This window comes from Oncorhynchus kisutch, linkage group LG21 (genome assembly GCF_002021735.2).
Source record: "Oncorhynchus kisutch isolate 150728-3 linkage group LG21, Okis_V2, whole genome shotgun sequence".
Taxonomy (NCBI): Eukaryota; Metazoa; Chordata; class Actinopteri; order Salmoniformes; family Salmonidae; genus Oncorhynchus; species Oncorhynchus kisutch.
In genome coordinates this window covers 23,089,447-23,107,475 of record NC_034194.2, presented here as the reverse complement: position 1 = coordinate 23,107,475, position 18,029 = coordinate 23,089,447, and the positions used below count along the sequence as shown (strand labels likewise).

General features: G+C 42.7%; 1 protein-coding gene across 2 annotated transcripts in view; it reads right to left on the bottom strand.

The window, feature by feature from the left end:
* LOC109866717 (spermatogenesis-associated protein 7) overlaps positions 1-18,029 on the bottom strand; it is a 55,550-nt gene that overhangs the window by 34,062 nt on the left and 3,459 nt on the right. For both annotated transcript variants that reach the window (XM_020455524.2, XM_020455522.2), the window contains exon 2: positions 14-94. In XM_020455524.2, coding sequence (XP_020311113.1) covers positions 14-50 — 37 coding nt within the window. In that variant the 5' untranslated portion in view covers positions 51-94. The remainder of the gene's footprint in view (positions 1-13; positions 95-18,029) is intronic.

The window sequence follows — 18,029 nt, the reverse complement described above, 5'->3', positions numbered from 1 at the left end:
GTGAGTACTGTACCTTTAGCAGAGAGCAGCGCTCTGTAATGGGCATCCATTTTTTCTCGAATAAGGAGTAGGGTTGAGTATTTACAAGTGAACCCTGTATATTGAAAAAGAAACATAATGGTAAGGCAATGACAGAGGGATGGGGCTCTCTGTGTTGCATCTTGGTTCAAATAAGTAGCCAATTCAACTATATGTGACACTGCTTCAGTCTAATTTGGGTTATGCTGGATGGTGTACAGGTTTAATTGGGAGACCAGGGTTTGATTATCCACTAAGGCACAATGTTCTCAGCTATTCCCTGAAATGGCTGTGTCACATTTCCATTAAACCAAGGTAATGCAGGGTGAAAAATAAACATTGTATAACGGAAGATCTCTCTCTCTCTCTCTCTCTCTCTCTCTCTCTCTCTCCCTCCCTCTCTCCCTCCCTGGCTACAACGCAAGGCAAGTAAAAAAAAGGGACTGAATACATGAACAGGACAGATTTCAATTACTGGGCCGTGTGTGGAAAACACAAAATGACCCACTTACAGAAGAAAGGAGCTGTTATTTACAGAGAGAGAGAAAGACAAACAGAGGATCCTGACATGCCGCTGAGTCACGCAGGGGATACGGATCTGAGATGGGGGAGAGGAATATGTGGTGGAGGTAGAGAGTGGCAGTAGTTTGGGGGAGCTATAACTACAGCCATGTGTGATGAGTTTCCTTGCATATAGATACCTGTTGTGATGAATAGCCACGTACCTCAACATACATGCCAAAAACTAGGTGTTAACTAGGCTTTCTTTTAGGAAGTGTAACAACTCCGTATGTGGAGGAGTGTGTCAAGTCTGGTAGTGGTAACCAAGAGTCAGGAGAAGCAATTCAGTTCTCAAATGGGAAATTATTAAAATCTTAAAGAGCGACTTCCCCTAAAAAACAACTAATCCCTTTGAAAACAGCCTATGTGGCATTGATATGATATGAGTCAGAAACATTTTTGTTCTAGTATCAAAATTGACTACAAATTTTGGTCATAAAGTCAGTCTCGTGTAAAATGGAATTTGGAACCTCGGCATCACAGCGAGTAGATAAAGGTTGGGTTTGGATTACAATTGTGCCAACAAATCATACCCCCTTTAGCCAAGCTCTACGAACCCGAGCTACTACGTGGAATAGGTGCTTGGAGTTTGTCGGTCCCCAAATCTGCACCAGTAACGCTAGCTTGGTGGGCAACGACCGGTGGTGGTGAGCATAACCAGAGATACTGAAATATAATGACCTCTCTGTCAGTGTTGTGTATACATGGATGCCAAGGGAAGCCAGGCTCCCCCCCAAAATTTACCAAGAAAAATATAAAAACAAAATTATTTATCTTTCATCTCTCTGTATCTCATCATTTTCCTTCAATTCGCAAGAGGCTGAATGTATCTCATGGGAGAAAGCATCAGAGTAAGTGAAACAGCGCCCCTCTGTCTCTCTACGTCTAGGCCATTTATCTGATGCTGTCTGGTCCAAACGAGTATGACATCGTTGCCACCCATAGCATTGAAGGCAAACGAAGCCAGCAAGAATCTGGCCTCTCTTGAAAAAAAAGAATAAAGAATTATCCAATCAGCATTGAGCTAAACTAAGCAAGCTCAACTGTGAATGGTCAGCAAAGAGAGTGTCCTATAAAATCCAATTGAGAGCATAAGTCATTGACAGAAAAACTTGAATTGTTGTATCTGGTTGTGTTGTTGTCCTCCCTAGCTAAGATTTTCTCTTTCCTGGATGGAGATAGGGATTTGGACTTGTGGTTTTACTTAATTCTCCGTACTGGCCAATGATTATAACAGCGATTCTGATCCAACCATTAACTCATACATTGTTGTGCCCCTGGCCTGAGAGGATGGAAGTTCAATACGTAGCTATTAACTAGTTAACTAGTTAATGTTGCCCCATGAATGGAAGTTAGGCTAGCAAGCTAGTATTTTAGCCAGGTAGCCTAGGACAACAAAAAATAAAAGCGCGTACTGTATGACAGAGTGATAGACAGTTTCGCCAACATAAAAGAAAGGAGGATGGCATTGGCGTTTCTCTACAAGTAGTGTGAGTCAACATGTTTTTCTACCCACACACACGCACGCACACACGCACACGCACGCACACACGCACACGCACATGCACACACACACACACACAGAAATCAGAACCATGGACAGCCACATCATAATTAGCTTATGTTGATTGAACTAAATTGTTATATTTTAGTTGTCACTGTATTAGACTAAGCAGAGGTGATTTGATGAAATGTTGAAGTTGAAAAGGTGCTGGAGGCAGCTCCTGTTTTCTTTGCTACTTGGGGTAACTCTGTGGTTCTAAAACACTAGTTGTTTAGTGGTCCAAAACTTTCGGGAAATCTTTACTTGCTTGACCATACTCCAATGAGGCAGGCTAGCTAATGTTTTAGTTAATGTTAGTATAGCTAGCTAGATACCTCATTACAACTTAGTTAGGTCATAACTCATACAAGTTTGTGTATTGTCTAGATACTGCTGGTTTTGTAACGTTATCATTTGATAATGGTAGCGAGGCAGGCTAGCTAACATTAGCTAGCTAACGTTAGCCTACAACTCAGAATTCCAATTTAGTTCGTAACTCATATAAGTGTATTCTGTATTGTCTAAATTAAAACAAATTATGGATGCAGCTATGGCGGTAGCTAACTTATGAGTCTGACTAATACAGTGAACTAGGAGAAAAAAAACATAATGGCGTCCCCAGCCTGAATCTAATCCAATACAGGGTTACAGTCCGTCTACATCTGATAAGCATCAAATTAGGGTTTCCACTAGTTACCACAACCACAATGTCACAATTGTTTATGTCATAAAAATCCATAAAAACAAAAATGTGCTTTTTGGTCTTCATTTAAGGTTAGGGTGAGACATAAGGTTAGCAGTGTGGTTAAGGTTATGGTTAGGTTTAAAATCACATTAAAAAATATGAATTTTTTTATGACTTTGTGGCTGTTGTAACTAGCAACGACCTAGAATTAGCTTGAACTGAGTTACTGCCCTGATGACACAGACGGCTTCATCAACAACCGTAATGTGTGTTATGTAAAAAGTTGTATAAAGAAATATCAGGTTTGAGAAACAAGTAGGTTAATTCCCAAGCCAAGCAGATACAACTAGTTGAGTCATTTTGATTGTGAAGTGCATAAGCAAAAAGCTTTCTCCTTTCTTTAGAACAAAATGCAATTGACCACCTGGCTGTCTATTGTATCACCCTGTCACAGGCCCTCCCAGTCAACATCACGTCATAAGATGAGGAAGTATATTGTTAAAGAGGATTTCCTGCTACAATTGTTCGAAAGATGTCCAAGAAGATGTCAATGTCAATTGTTCGGCTGTTTGCAGCCGAACATGCAACATGTAGAATACCAGCAAGGGGACCCTCAGCATCACCAGACATGCCCTCACTGTGAGCATAGCAATACATGGAACTGGGAGGACACTTGAATCAGGTTGGTGACATTTGACCTGGTCAAAGGTCAAAACAGTTTCGAGTTTGGCCCATTTCACCTTCATAACCTAACCTGGTGGAACAACCCTGATCGCTGTGTTTACCTTTTCTCTTCACACACATATCAGGATATCTGAAGTGAAATAGAAGGGTGAATGCAATGATCAGGTTGGTTCCACCATGCTAATCATAACCACCATTTATAATGTAATCTGTACTCTGTGTGTGTGGTTGTGTTTGACAAACTAGTATCTTTGATGAGGGGCCAGGAGCTGATCTACGCTGCCATGCCCATCAATGGGATGCAGGCAAAGACCTTACCTTCAGCCTCAGCGTTTGCCTGCTCACCAAAGGTCATAGATGGGGAGACCAGGATTAGGTAGGTTAAATCTGACCTTTTCAAACATCAACATAGTATATGTTTGTTTGTCAGATATCACCTATCCTAACTGCTATTGGTAATAGAACAGCGACTGTGTATGTGTTTACAGATGTGCCTATGGAGCCAGCACTTGGATACTTCCGGCGTCGACAGAGATGGCCGCCTCGCTTCGCGTTCCTAGGAAACTATGCAGTTTTTAGTTTTTTTACGTGTTATTTCTTACATTGGTACCCCAGGTCATCTTAGGTTTCATTACATACAGTCGAGAAGAACTACTGAACATAAGAGCAGCGTCAACTCACCATCAGTACGACCAAGAATATGACTTTCGCGAAGCGGACCCTGTGTTCTGCCTTTCACCCAGGACAACAGAATGGATCCCAGCCGGCGACCCCAAAAAACGACTTCGAAAAAGGGGAAAACGAAGCGGTCTTCTGGTCAGACTCCGGAGACGGGCACATCGTGCACCACTCCCTAGCATTCTCCTCGCCAATGTCCAGTCTCTTGACAACAAGGTTGATGAAATCCGAGCAAGGGTAGCATTCCAGAGGGACATCAGAGACTGTAACGTTCTTTGCTTCACGGAAACATGGCTCACTGGAGAGACGCTATCGGAGACGGTGCAGCCAGCTGGTTTCTCCACGCATCGCGCCGACAGAAACAAACATCTTTCTGGTAAGAAGAGGGGCGGGGGCGTATGCTTTATGGTTAACGGGACGTGGTGTGGCCAAAACAACATACAGGAACTCAAGTCCTTCTGTTCACCTGATTTAGAATTCCTCACAATCAATTGTAGACCGCATTATCTACCAAGGGAATTCTCTTCGATTATAATCACAGCCGTATATATTCCCCCCCAAGCAGACACATCGATGGCTCTGAACGAACTTTATTTGACTCTTTGCAAACTGGAATCCATATATCCGGAGGCTGCATTCATTGTAGCTGGGGATTTTAACAAGGCTAATCTGAAAACAAGACTCCCTAAATTTTATCAGCATATCGATTGTGCAACCAGGGCGGGAAAAACCTTGGATCATTGCTATTCCAACTTCCGTGACGCATATAAGGCCCTGCCCCGCCCTCCTTTCGGAAAAGCTGACCACGACTCCATTTTGTTGATCCCTGCCTACAGACAGAAACTAAAACAAGAAGCTCACGCGCTGAGGTCTGTTCAACGCTGGTCCGACCAATCTGATTCCACACTCGAAGACTGCTTCCATCACGTGGACTGGGATATGTTCCGTATTGCGTCAGACGACAACATTGACGAATACGCTGATTCGGTGTGCGAGTTCATTAGAACGTGCGTTGAAGATGTCGTTCCCATAGCAACGATTAAAACATTCCCAAACCAGAAACCGTGGATTGATGGCAGCATTCGCGTGAAACTGAAAGCGCGAACCACTGCTTTTAATCAGGGCAAGGTGACTGGAAACATGACCGAATACAAACAGTGTAACTATTCCCTCCGCAAGGCAATCAAACAAGCTAAGCGTCAGTATAGAGACAAAGTAGAATCTCAATTCAATCACGGATTACAAAAAGAAAACCAGCACTGTCACGGACCAGGATGTCTTGCTCCCAGGCAGACTAAATAACTTTTTTGCCCACTTTGAGGACAATACAGTGCCACTGACACTGCCCGCAACTAAAACATGCGGACTCTCCTTCACTGCAGCCGACGCGAGGAAAACATTTAAACGTGTGAACCCTCGCAAGGCTGCAGGCCCAGACGGCATCCCCAGCCGCACCCTCAGAGCATGCGCAGACCAGCTGGCTGGTGTGTTTACGGACATATTCAATCAATCCCTATCCCAGTCTGTTGTTCCCACATGCTTCAAGAGGGCCACCATTGTTCCTGTTCCCAAGAAAGCTAAGGTAACTGAGCTAAACGACTACCGCCCCGTAGCACTCACTTCCGTCATCATGAAGTGCTTTGAGAGACTAGTCAAGGACCATAATCACCTCCACCCTACCTGACACGCTAGACCCACTCCAATTTGCTTACCGCCCAAATAGGTCCACAGACGATGCAATCTCAACCACACTGCACACTGCCCTAACCCATCTGGACAAGAGGAATACCTATGTGAGAATGCTGTTCATCGACTACAGCTTGGCATTTAACACCATAGTGCCCTCCAAGCTCGTCATCAAGCTCGAGACCCTGGGTCTCGACCCCGCCCTGTGCAACTGGGTACTGGACTTCCTGACGGGCCGCCCCCAGGTGGTGAGGGTAGGCAACAACATCTCCACCCCGCTGATCCTCAACACTGGGGCCCCACAAGGGTGCGTTCTGAGCCCTCTCCTGTACTCCCTGTTCACTCACGACTGCGTGGCCACGCACGCCTCCAACTCAATCATCAAGTTTACGGACGACACAACAGTGGTAGGCTTGATTACCAACAACGACGAGACGGCCTACAGGGAGGAGGTGAGGGCCCTCGGAGTGTGGTGTCAGGAAAATAACCTCACACTCAACGTCAACAAAACTAAGGAGATGATTGTGGACTTCAGGAAACAGCAGAGGGAACACCCCCCTATCCACATCGATGGAACAGTAGTGGAGAGGGTAGTAAGTTTTAAGTTCCTCGGCGTACACATCACAGACAAACTGAATTGGTCCACCCACACAGACAGCATCGTGAAGAAGGCGCAGCAGCGTCTCTTCAACCTCAGGAGGCTGAAGAAATTTGGCTTGTCACCAAAAGCACTCACAAACTTCTACAGATGCACAATCGAGAGCATCCTGTCAGTCTGTATCACCGCCTGGTACGGCAACTGCTCCGCCCACAACCGTAAGGCTCTCCAGAGGGTAGTGAGGTCTGCACAACGCATCACCGGGGGCAAACTACCTGCCCTCCAGGACACCTACACCACCCGATGTCACAGGAAGGCCATAAAGATCATCAAGGACAGCAACCACCCGAGCCACTGCCTGATACAGGTGCATCAAAACTGGGACCGAGAGACTGAAAAACAGCTTCTATCTCAAGGCCATCAGACTGTTAAACAGCCACCACTAACATTGAGTGGCTGCTGCCAACACACTGACTCAACTCCAGCCACTTTAATAATGGGAATTGATGGGAATTGATGTAAAATATATCACTAGCCACTTTAAACAATGCTACCTAATATAATGTTTACATACCCTACATTATTCGTCTCATATGTATACGTATATACTGTACTCTATATCATCTACTGCATCCTTATGTAATACATGTATCACTAGCCACTTTAACTATGCTACTTTGTTTACATACTCATCTCATATGTATATACTGCACTCAATACCATCTACTGTATCTTGCCTATGCCGCTCTGTACCATCACTCATTCATATATCTTTATGTACATATTCTTTATCCCCTTACACTTGTGTCTATAAGGTAGTAGTTTTGGAATTGTTAGCTAGATTACTTGTTGGTTATTACTGCATTGTCGGAACTAGAAGCACAAGCATTTCGCTACACTCGCACTAACATCTGCTAACCATGTGTATGTGACAAATAAAATTTGATTTGATTTGATTTGAAGATGATGTGATGGAGTCCAGACTGACAGACATCTTTGATGTCTCTAAATGGAGAGAGACCTGGCACATGGAATTATAATTTTACTAGACACAGCTTTTATGTGTTCAGGTGGGCCTTCGAGCTTCAGCAAACAAAGGAAAGGAGGAAAGGAATTATTCAAAATTGCATTCGTATTTACAGATGGCATACAAGTTTGTTATTAAGCTATGTGAAAGTTCACATGTTCCAGAATGCATTTCTGCTATGTTTACATTCAAAAATCATTTTTGCCATGTTTTCGTTCAAATGCCTCCCCTGTGAAGTAGTGACGTGTGACAAAAGCCTAGCTTCCTGAAACTGGTCACATATCACCAGTGCTTAATTTGTAAATCAGGAGGTCCCGGAACACATAGTGAGCGTGAGAAGTGGGCAGGGGGGGGGGGGGGGGGCAATCGGGGGGCCCTGAGGTACGAGAACACATTGTGAAAAACGTAGCAGTGCAGCAGACAGAGTAAACAGCCTAAAGTAGCCTACTATCCATGGCTGTGACACAGACAGCACTCTCCAAAGGTGTTGATTCATTCAAAGCATTTTAGACGTTACTGCAGTTATGACCACATATTTTAGTATAGCTGCGGGGCTTACACAAGTCCACATTTCTTATAGCCTAATTTTCCAGACATCAATGTACAGGAACCCTTTTAGACGACACTGAAGAACACCCGCAACATGCATATGCACACATACTCAGCTGTGGAGCTTACAAGGCCCACATTTCATATATTTCAACAAATATCACAATATCGGAATATAACTTCAAATCAAATAAATCACAGCAGAACACACATAATAATATATAGGCCTCCTGCCTATGTGATCGTATGAAGCACGTATTCAAATTACCTTCACAGTACAGAACAAGTGTGTAAAGAAAATAGAATCCTGTCTTAGTTTTTAAAACCTCCCACAATGACTCTCCCCATGTCAAGTCCATTTAACTCATGAGAGTCAATTTCTTGCTCAAAGCTATGAGCGGGCATGTGCCTGTGATGTTTAGCCTTCTCCTAAGGCTGTTCTCAAGACTCTAGCTGTCGCGTCTATTTTTTCATTTTGAGTGGTAACTATAACCTGGAGCCCTCAGGAAAAAATGGGTTTGAACATACCCAAACCAAGGTTCATTTGGTGGCAGCAAGCCTCTAGCCTCGTCTAAAAGGCTTGCTGCCACCAAATGCACCTTGGTTTGGGTATGTTCAAACCCATTTTTTCCTGAGGGCTCTTTGTTGTTATTTTGAGGCATAGGATGGTAAATTACTGTACATTCCACCCACTCTTTTGCTAGTTTAATCCCTCCGGTCATTTCTAGACTCAAGCCCAACTTTGAATTCTGCATGACAAGCCAAGGGTTATACGTTTGCTTGTTCTTGTACTGCAAAATTGCACCTGCTCCGAGCACTTCGTCGGGGGATGCCCTCCCCCCCCAGCTCCCCGTCTCCCTCTCCCGCTGAGTCTGACTCCTCGCTAGTAGCCTTACTAGCTAGTGGGGGTGCCAGTGGTGATGCTGAACTGGCGGGATTAGCATCGTCATCAGGAACAGTTTGCCTCACTCCTCTCCTCCGGCACTGACAGTTTTTTGGCTCGTTCTGGGTTCGATTCATCATCTTCTGGATTTTTGGAAAAATGGCATCAAAATCTGTTGTCTTTTCTTATAAATGTTTTGTTTGACATTCCTACAATTCAAGTTCAGTAGGGAGAGAACTAGCCTAGGCTACGTGAGGTGATTACGTAGGGACCTCTTCACTAGCTGAATCCCCCTACCAAGACCTGTGTCAAGATCAGTTACTTTCCCCATCGGCTCTCCCTAAAACCTCTATGTACTAATAAGAAAGAAGGTCTGGAATCATTGTGGCAGGATAAGATGATTACACAGAAGTATCACCATGCTTTTACATTATGTTTTTTCTGGGGTCGGGAGTAATAACAGGGTTCAACTTGATTTAACGCTGATCGCTTTTATTAGAAAGTCTACAATGCGAACAGTTAAACAATTAATAATTATGCAGCGAGAGGTAGCGGATCCAAACAAATAGGTGCCGGAACAAACAAAGTCAAATCTAAGAGGTGCTGTTCCGTCAAGATCCGGCTCAAATTAAAAACTGCATATCACTCTGATCTATTCAAAGCGTCCTCCGGCATCTCACCATACATCCGCATGTAGTTATTGAATTCAACATGCAGGAGGTTTGTTTGTTGTGATTGAGTGGGGGGGGGGGGGGGGGGGAGCAGCTGCGGGCAAGGATCTGACAGATGTATGTGTCTTGGTGGTGGCAAGGACACACACAAGAAACACGCACATCAGACCACATCCCCAAGCCAACTCACGTTTGGCTTCTGTCATGATTGGCAGCATTTCTTGAGGAGCAAGACCAAAAAAAATGAGGCCAGCGGGTGCAATTACCCTTTAATAAGGCTTAACAGTTCCCAAAAGAAAGTACTCACTCTAACATGACAAACTCTCCAAATCAAACACTGGCCCTTTAAGGCAACAACTGAAGTAAACTTAAAGGTCCAATGCAGCCATTTAAAAAAAATCTAAATGTCAAATAATTTCTGACTAACAGTTAAGTACCTTACTGTGATTGCTTCAATGGTCAAAAAGAAACAAAAAGCAGCTTCTTAGCAAAGAGCAATTTCTCAAGCAAGGATTTAGCTAGGACAGTCCGGCCGTGGTCTGAGTGGGGAGAGGAAACTGAAAACGATCTGTTATTGGTTTGGAACTCTCTTTCTTATTGATCTATTAACTAATTTACTGTCCAACTTGCACTCATTGGAGCCAATTTACAAGTACTGGAGTATCTGAAAAAGGCTTTGAAGAAGCATCTGTGAATAGGCAACCAGTGCAGCAAGTGCCTCTGGCTGCTGGTAAGCTTTCTTGACATGGGCATACATTTTTGCCAACACATTGCTAACCTTTGTTGAACCAACTAAACAGCTGCTCTTAGTGAAACAGTGTTTGGAGTTACCTTTCTAGCTAATAGGCTATGTTAAAGTATACACATCAACTTCCAATTATAATGTGGGGAGGTATCAGGCTCAACCACCCACAGGACCGCTACAGGTACTCAAGGTAATTAAAGGTATGATTTTATCTTAACCACCGCAGAACTCCAATAGTGAATGTTATGGCTTTTTGCGCCATGCATTTGAGCTACCGAAAGCTCTAATTAAGATACTGTATGTCGATAAAATACCATGTTTATTTTATTTATTTCTCACTAGTCTTTCTCATGGCTACCCATGTATTTCCATGGATATATAATATTTATATGGAAAGTAATAAATATATACAGTGGAGAGAACAAGTATTTGATACACTGCCGATTTTGCAGGTTTTCCTACTTACAAAGCATGTAGAAGTCTGTAATTTTTTATCATAGGTACACTTCAACTGTGAGAGACGGAATCTAAAACAAAAATCCAGAAAATCCCATTGTATGATTTTGAAGTAATTAATTAGCATTTTATTGCATGACATAAATATTTGACCAGTAAGAATTCCGTCTCTCACAGACCTGTTAGGTTTTCTTTAAGAACCCCTCCTGTTCTCCACTCATTACCTGTATTAACTTCACCTGTTTGAACTCATTACCTGTATAAAAGACCCCTGTCCTCACACTCAATCAAACAGACTCCAACCTCTCCACAATGGCCAAGACCAGAGAGCTGTGTAAGGACATCAGGGATAAAATTGTAGACCTGCACAAGGCTGGGATGGGCTACAGGACAATAGGCAAGCAGCTTGGTGAGAAGGCAACAACTGTTAGCGCAATTATTAGAAAATGGAAGAAGTTCAAGATGACGGTGAATCACCCTGTGCAAACCTGGTCAAGAACTACAGGAAACGTTGATCTCTGTAATTGCAAACAAAGGTTTCTGTACGAAATATGAAGTTCTGCTTTTCTGATGTATCAAATACTTATGTCATGCAATAAAATGCAAATGAATTACTTAAAAATCATAAAATGTGATTTTCTGGATTTTTGTTTTAGATTCCGTCTCCCATAGTTGAAGTGTACCTATGATAAAAAATGACAGACCTCAACATGCTTTGTAAGTAGGAAAACCTGCAAAATCGTCAGTGTATCAAATACTTGTTCTCCCCACGGTAGTTATTTTTAAAAGTGTTCATGATTTGAGTAAATGTTATATACTAACTATTACTCCCTTTTAAAAATATGAAATGGTATTACATTTGATGAAGAGCACATTATGACTTGTTTCAGACTCAAAACTCAAAGTTTAGGACTAGATACTTGACGGTCTTGACTTGAGACTTGACTCAGACTTGCCTGTCTTGACTTGAGACTTACTTGTGACTTGTAAAACAATGACTTGGTCCCACCTCTGCTGTTTTTTCTAAATTACACAAACTTAGAGAGTCATCTAAATACAGTGACGTTGCTAAAGTCGTCAAATAATTAGTAGGAAACCACTTTGCTATTTTATGATGTTGTCAAATTTACTTTAGAGAAATGGTAATGTTGCCATCACTGTTACTCGCAAAGTGTGTAATGTTAGCTATATACAGTGGTCACCTCAATCTTAGTTAGCTGGCTAAAGTTTTTTAATTTTTTAAATATATTTTTTATAAAGTTAACAAACAAATATCAACTAACAAAAGAGGAATGCAAACAAGAATACATACAAACGATTTACATTGCCAGGAATCCTAAGCAAATAAATAATATTAATTAATAATACAAGTTTTAATTGCCATTTTGTTTTTCATTTTAGTTAAAGTAGTGCCATATTGTTTGAATTCATTTATAAAGTGATGAATTAGACCATATGCATTTGTGAATATGAAGTTGACCAAAGATTATTAGCAGTTAAATATACTACATCTTTATCAATGTCAGGATTTCTGAAATAAATCATTACATCAGTACCATTAAATTGTACAACTTGTCCTGTTTTCTTTGTAACAAAGTTATGTATTTTAATCCCAAAAATGCTACTATAAATACAGATTAACAAAACAAATGATAGATGGTCTCCTTCTCCATTCTACAGAAATCACAAAATATAGTCAATATTCAGCTTGAATCTTTCCAAAACATGTTTGACAGAATAAATTATATTTAACATTTTAAATGAAACTTCCTTAACCTTGTTACTGATAAAATATTTGACAGGAATGTTCCATGCTTTCCTCCTTTGTATATATCGCCATAGATATTCAACCCAAAAAATCTTGCTGAGGGAAGTGTAGTATCACAAACTGTAACGGCGTTCTTCGTTTGTAGAAAGAGAGGACCGAAATGCAGCGTGCGGGTTACTCATGACTTTAATGAAAATAGTGACACATGAAATAACTATACAAATACGAAAACAACAAACGGAACGTGAAACTTATTACAGCCTATCTGGTGAACACTACACAGAGACAGAAACAATCACCCACGAAATACAAAGTGAAACTCAGGCTACCTAAATACGGTTCCCAATCCGAGACAACGAGAATCACCTGACTCAGATTGAGAACCGCCTCAGGCAGCTAAGCCTACACTAGACACACCCCCAATCAACCACAATCCCAATGCCTACAAAAACCCCAACAAGACAACACAACAACCCCATGTCACACCCTGGCCCAAACAAATAATTAAAGAAAACACAAAATACTAAGACCAAGGTGTGACACAAACAATATTCCTAATCTGTTTTTTACTACATTTATCTTTGAGGATATTAATATTGCCAATTAATATATTTATATGTAAATCTATGTTACTTACATCAACCACAGAGGAATTTAAAAAAAATAAAAACCCTGTTGGAATCGCATCAAAAACAAAAGTTATGGCTAAAGTTATAATGCTTCTAAACTCAATCCGGTGACATCACAATCATGACAAAAGGTTTTCCTACTAATTATTTGACTTGTTTTGAAATGCTATTGTTTTTCCAAACTAAATCCGAGTTGTATTGAGGTAGGCTAACATTAGCCAGCTAGCTAGATAGGTAGCTAGCTAGTTAGTTAGGGTAGCTAGCTAGCTAACGTGTCATCAGCAATGCTAGCAATAATAGTGATAATGATTATCAAAATATACATAACCAAATACATAACCAGCAGTCTATGGTCAAGCTACCGGTATACTCACCACCACTTGGGACCAAAGTACTCTAACCACCTATTCTGCATGATAGGGTCCTTCGTCAGGGCATGCACACCAGTTGGCTATGCATTCTGCTGGAAGCATGCATCGCATGTATACCGTATAGGTCTTTTCAGTTTAAAACTGCCGTGATCCTTTGAACACGTTGGGGGCAATGAACAACTGAGCCCCATTCAATGAAGGGAAGTGGGCAGAGGGGCGATTTGAACATGGAGTTTGGCAAAAGGAGGTATGATTTGTTGACATAGTTCTAGGGGCATTGGGCGCTACAACCCACAGGTTGGAGCTTCGGTCGGAGGTGTGCGAGGACACGAAAATGGGAAAGCCCTGCTTTTGTCCCCATCTGGTGGCTAGGTATGGCAGCTCTCCACAGTGACTTAATTGACTGCAGTTGCACACCCCTCAGGTGCTCACACACCTCCCACCTCAGCTTCAACTTGTGGGTTGTAGTGGCCAATGCTCCAAGAGCTGCAATTAGGGCAGCAGCAGCACAAAGGCTATGCAGTGGTATTCAAATGGGTGAGAGAGAGATCTTGAAGGAGCCAAAGCTCTGTTGCGGTCATTAGACCAGCCAGAACATAACCCCAATATGATAAGGTTTGACGCTCTGTCTGCCCTGGTTGAATAATATATTCCCCAGTACTTAAGTTTACTTTAGGTATTGTTTAAAGGGCCAGTGTTTGATTTGGGAGTATTTACCATGTTTGAGTGAACTTTATTTTGGGACATGAAGATTCCCCAAACTAACTCTTAAGCCTTATGAGTTAATATATCCCCATTTTCGAACTGGAAATTAGTCTTGGTTTTTCACTACCACACATGTGACACTAACCTCCACCTACGGGGTTGTTACAGAAGCTAATGCCATGTTTAAGATGCCTGGGAACTGGGAACTCAGAAATCTCCAACTTCAGTGCATTCAAGAGAACTGGGAACTCAGAAAGAAATTAGCTTCCAACTCAGAAATCCAAGTTGGAAACTCTGACATCTTTCCAGAGCACTGATTTTCTGACCTGAAGATCACTGACGTCATGATTTGACCTTGTTTTTTTTCTCCAAATTCCCAGTTGTTTTGAAAGCACAATAACATGGTCATGTGATACAGGGGCGCAACTTTCATTAGGGACGATGGGGACATGTCCCCCCCTTCCAACCCACATTCTGAAATTGCATTTTTGTCCAGTTTTGACCAGTTTTATCATTGGAATGTGATACAAAATGAGGGGTGTCGGACCATTCAGAATTCTCCAAGCGGTCGGGTAGGCTGTTTGGAGTGTTTATCCGACCCCCACTTCTAAAACCAAAGTTGCACCCCTGATGTGGTGTACTGATGACTAGAGGAGGTTCTGTCTAACCACATTGCTCTTGACATAATCTGGTTACTTCCCAACAATTTTTTTTTTTATGGTGATAGTCTCTTAATAACTTCAATAAAAAAGCTTGATGATTGATGATCAAGCTACTATATTCTAGTAGGTTACACCAAAATCTCAATGGCCACATCTTTCAAAGTGATAGTAATGAAACTCAATCCAATTGAATATAATCAATGATTTATTGGATAATTAAGTATTGAGTTTCAATTTAAAGAGGAACCCATCTAGGGACAATCAGGAAGGAAACGTTTTCAATTCACCTGAGCCAAACCCTCTCCACCATCCCTCTCCCCCATTGATCAACACCAAATGTCCCCTCCAAATGTCAATCAATTAAAATGAACAGAACGAAGTGATCTTTCCTACAAGTGAATCAGTTTTTTGTTGTTCATGCATTTGCCACCATGCTTCAACTTTCTCCTATTCAGCTGGCCAGAACTCATCCATAACGTTAAGGAACTATCAACATCTCCATCATCGGCACAGTAGTGTGGAGAACAGCCCAGTGATTATTTATGGAGATGTTGGGCCAACGTGTCAATAAGGGCTGATATTTAAACCTCAACTTTTTTGTGAAGAACAGATCAGAGGGACACAGCAGGGAGCCAACTAGCTGGGGCTCTGCCTGATTGTCTGCTAAATGCAGTTTTCATCTGCGGATAAATCACTTCTTTCCCTTGTTCACATTTAAAGGGATATCAAATGGATGCTGGCATTTGCACAAGAATGAAATTCCAAATGCCTTTTAAATAGGGAGCAATTTGGACAAGTTGGAGGAAAAGTTGAAAGGAAGTGTAGACAAATCAAATCAAAGTTTATTTGTCATGTTGGCTGAATATAACAGGTGTAGTAGACCTTACAGTGAAATGCTTACTTACAGGCTCAAACAAATAGTGCAAAAAAGGTATTAGGTGAACAATAGGTAGGTAAAGAAATAAAACAACAGTAAAAAGACAGGCTAGTAGCGAGGCTACATACAGACAGCGGTTAGTCAGGCTGATTGAGGTAGTATGCACATGTAGATATGGTAAAAGTGACTATGCATATATGATGAACAGAGAGTAACGTAAAACAGGGGTTGCGGGTGGTAAACAATGCAGATAGCCTGGTTAGCCTATGTGCGGGAGCACTGGTTGGTCGGCCCAATTGAGATAGTATGTACATGAATGTATAGTTTTATTTTACTAGGCAAGTCAGTTAAGAACAAATTCTTATTTTCAATGACGGCCTAGGAACAGTGGGTTAACTGCCTGTTAAAGGGCAGAACGACAGATTTGTACCTTGTCAGCTCGGGGATTTGAATTTGCAACCTTCCGGTTACTAGTCCAACGCTCTAACCACTAGACTACACTGCCGCCCCAGTGACTATGCATATATGATAGACAGACAGTAGCAGCAGCGTAAAAAGAGTGGTTGGAGGGAGCACACAATGTAAATAGTCCGGGTAGCCATTTGATTACCTGTTCAGGAGTCTTATGGCTTGGCGGTAAAAACTGTTGAGAAGCCTTTTTGTCCTAGACTTGGCACTCCGGTAACGCTTGCCATGCGGTAGTAGAGAGAACAGTCTATGACTGGGGTGACTGGGATCTTTGACGATTTTTAGGGCCTTCCTCTGACACCGCCTGGTGTAGAGGTCCTGGATGGCAGGCAGCTTAGCCCCAGTGATGTACTGGGCCGTACACACTACCCTCTGTAGTGCCTTGTGGTCAGAGGCAGAGCAATTGCCGTATCAGGCAGTGATGCAACCAGTCAGGATGCTCTCGATGTTGCAGCTGTAGAACCTTTTGAGGATCTCAGGACCCATGCCAAATCTTTTTAGTTTCCTGAGGGGGAATAGGCTTTGTCGTGCCCTCTTCACGACTGTCTTGGTGTGTTTGGACCATTCTAGTTTGTTGTTGATGTGGACACCAAAGAACTTGAAGCTCTCAACCTGCTCCACTACAGCCCCGTCGATGAGAATGGGGGCGTGCTCGGTCCTCCTTTTCCTGTAGTCCACAATCATCTCCTTTGTCTTGCTTACGTTGAGGGATAGGTTGTTATTCTGGCACCACCCGGCCAGGTCTCTGACCTCCTCCTTATAGGCTGTCTCGTCGTTGTCGAGATATAGCCTACCACTGATGTGTCGTCTGCAAACTTGATGATGGTGTTGGAGTCGTGCCTGGCTATGCAGTCGTGGATGAACAGAGAGTACAGGAGGGGACTGAGCATGCACCCCTGGGGAGCTCCCGTGTTGAGGATCAGCGTGGCAGATGTGTTGCTACCTACCCTCCCCACCTGGGGATGGCCCGTCAGGATATCCAGGATCCAGTTTCAGAGGGAGGTGTTTAGTCCCAGGATCCTTAGCTTAGTGATGAGCTTTGAGGGCACTATGGTGTTGAACGCTGAGCTGTAGTCAATGAATAGCATTCTCACATAAGTGTTCCTTTTGTCCAGGTGGAAAAGGGCAGTGTGGAGTGCAATAGAGATTGCATCATCTGTGGATCTGTTTTGGCGGTATACAAATTGGAGTGGGTCTAGGGTTTCTGGGATAATGGTGTTGATGTGAGCCATTACCAACCTTTCAAAGCACTTCATGCTATGGGTCTGTAGTAATTTAGGCAGGTTGCCTTTGTGTTCTTGGGCATAGGGACTATGCTGGTCTGCTTGAAACATGTTGGTATTACAGACTCAACCAGGGACATGTTGAAAATGTCAGTGAAGACACCTGCCAGTTGGTCAGCACATGTCTGGAGCTCACGTCCTGGAAATCCGTCTGGTCCCGCAGCCTTGTGTATGTTGACCTGTTTAAAGGTCTTACTCACGTCAGCTACGGAGAGCGTGATCACACAGTCGTCCGGAACAGCTGATGCTCTTATGCATGCCTCAGTTTTGCTTGCCTCGAAGCGAGCATAGAAGTGACTTAGCTCGTCTGGAAGGCTCGTGTCACTGGGCAGCTCGCGGCTGTGCTTCCCTTTGTAGTATGTAATAGTTTGCGGGGCCTGCCACGTAAGATGAGCATCGGAGCCTGTGTAGTATGATTCAATCTTAGCCCTCTATTGATGCTTTGCCTGTTTGATGGTTCGTCGCAGGGCATAGCAGGATTT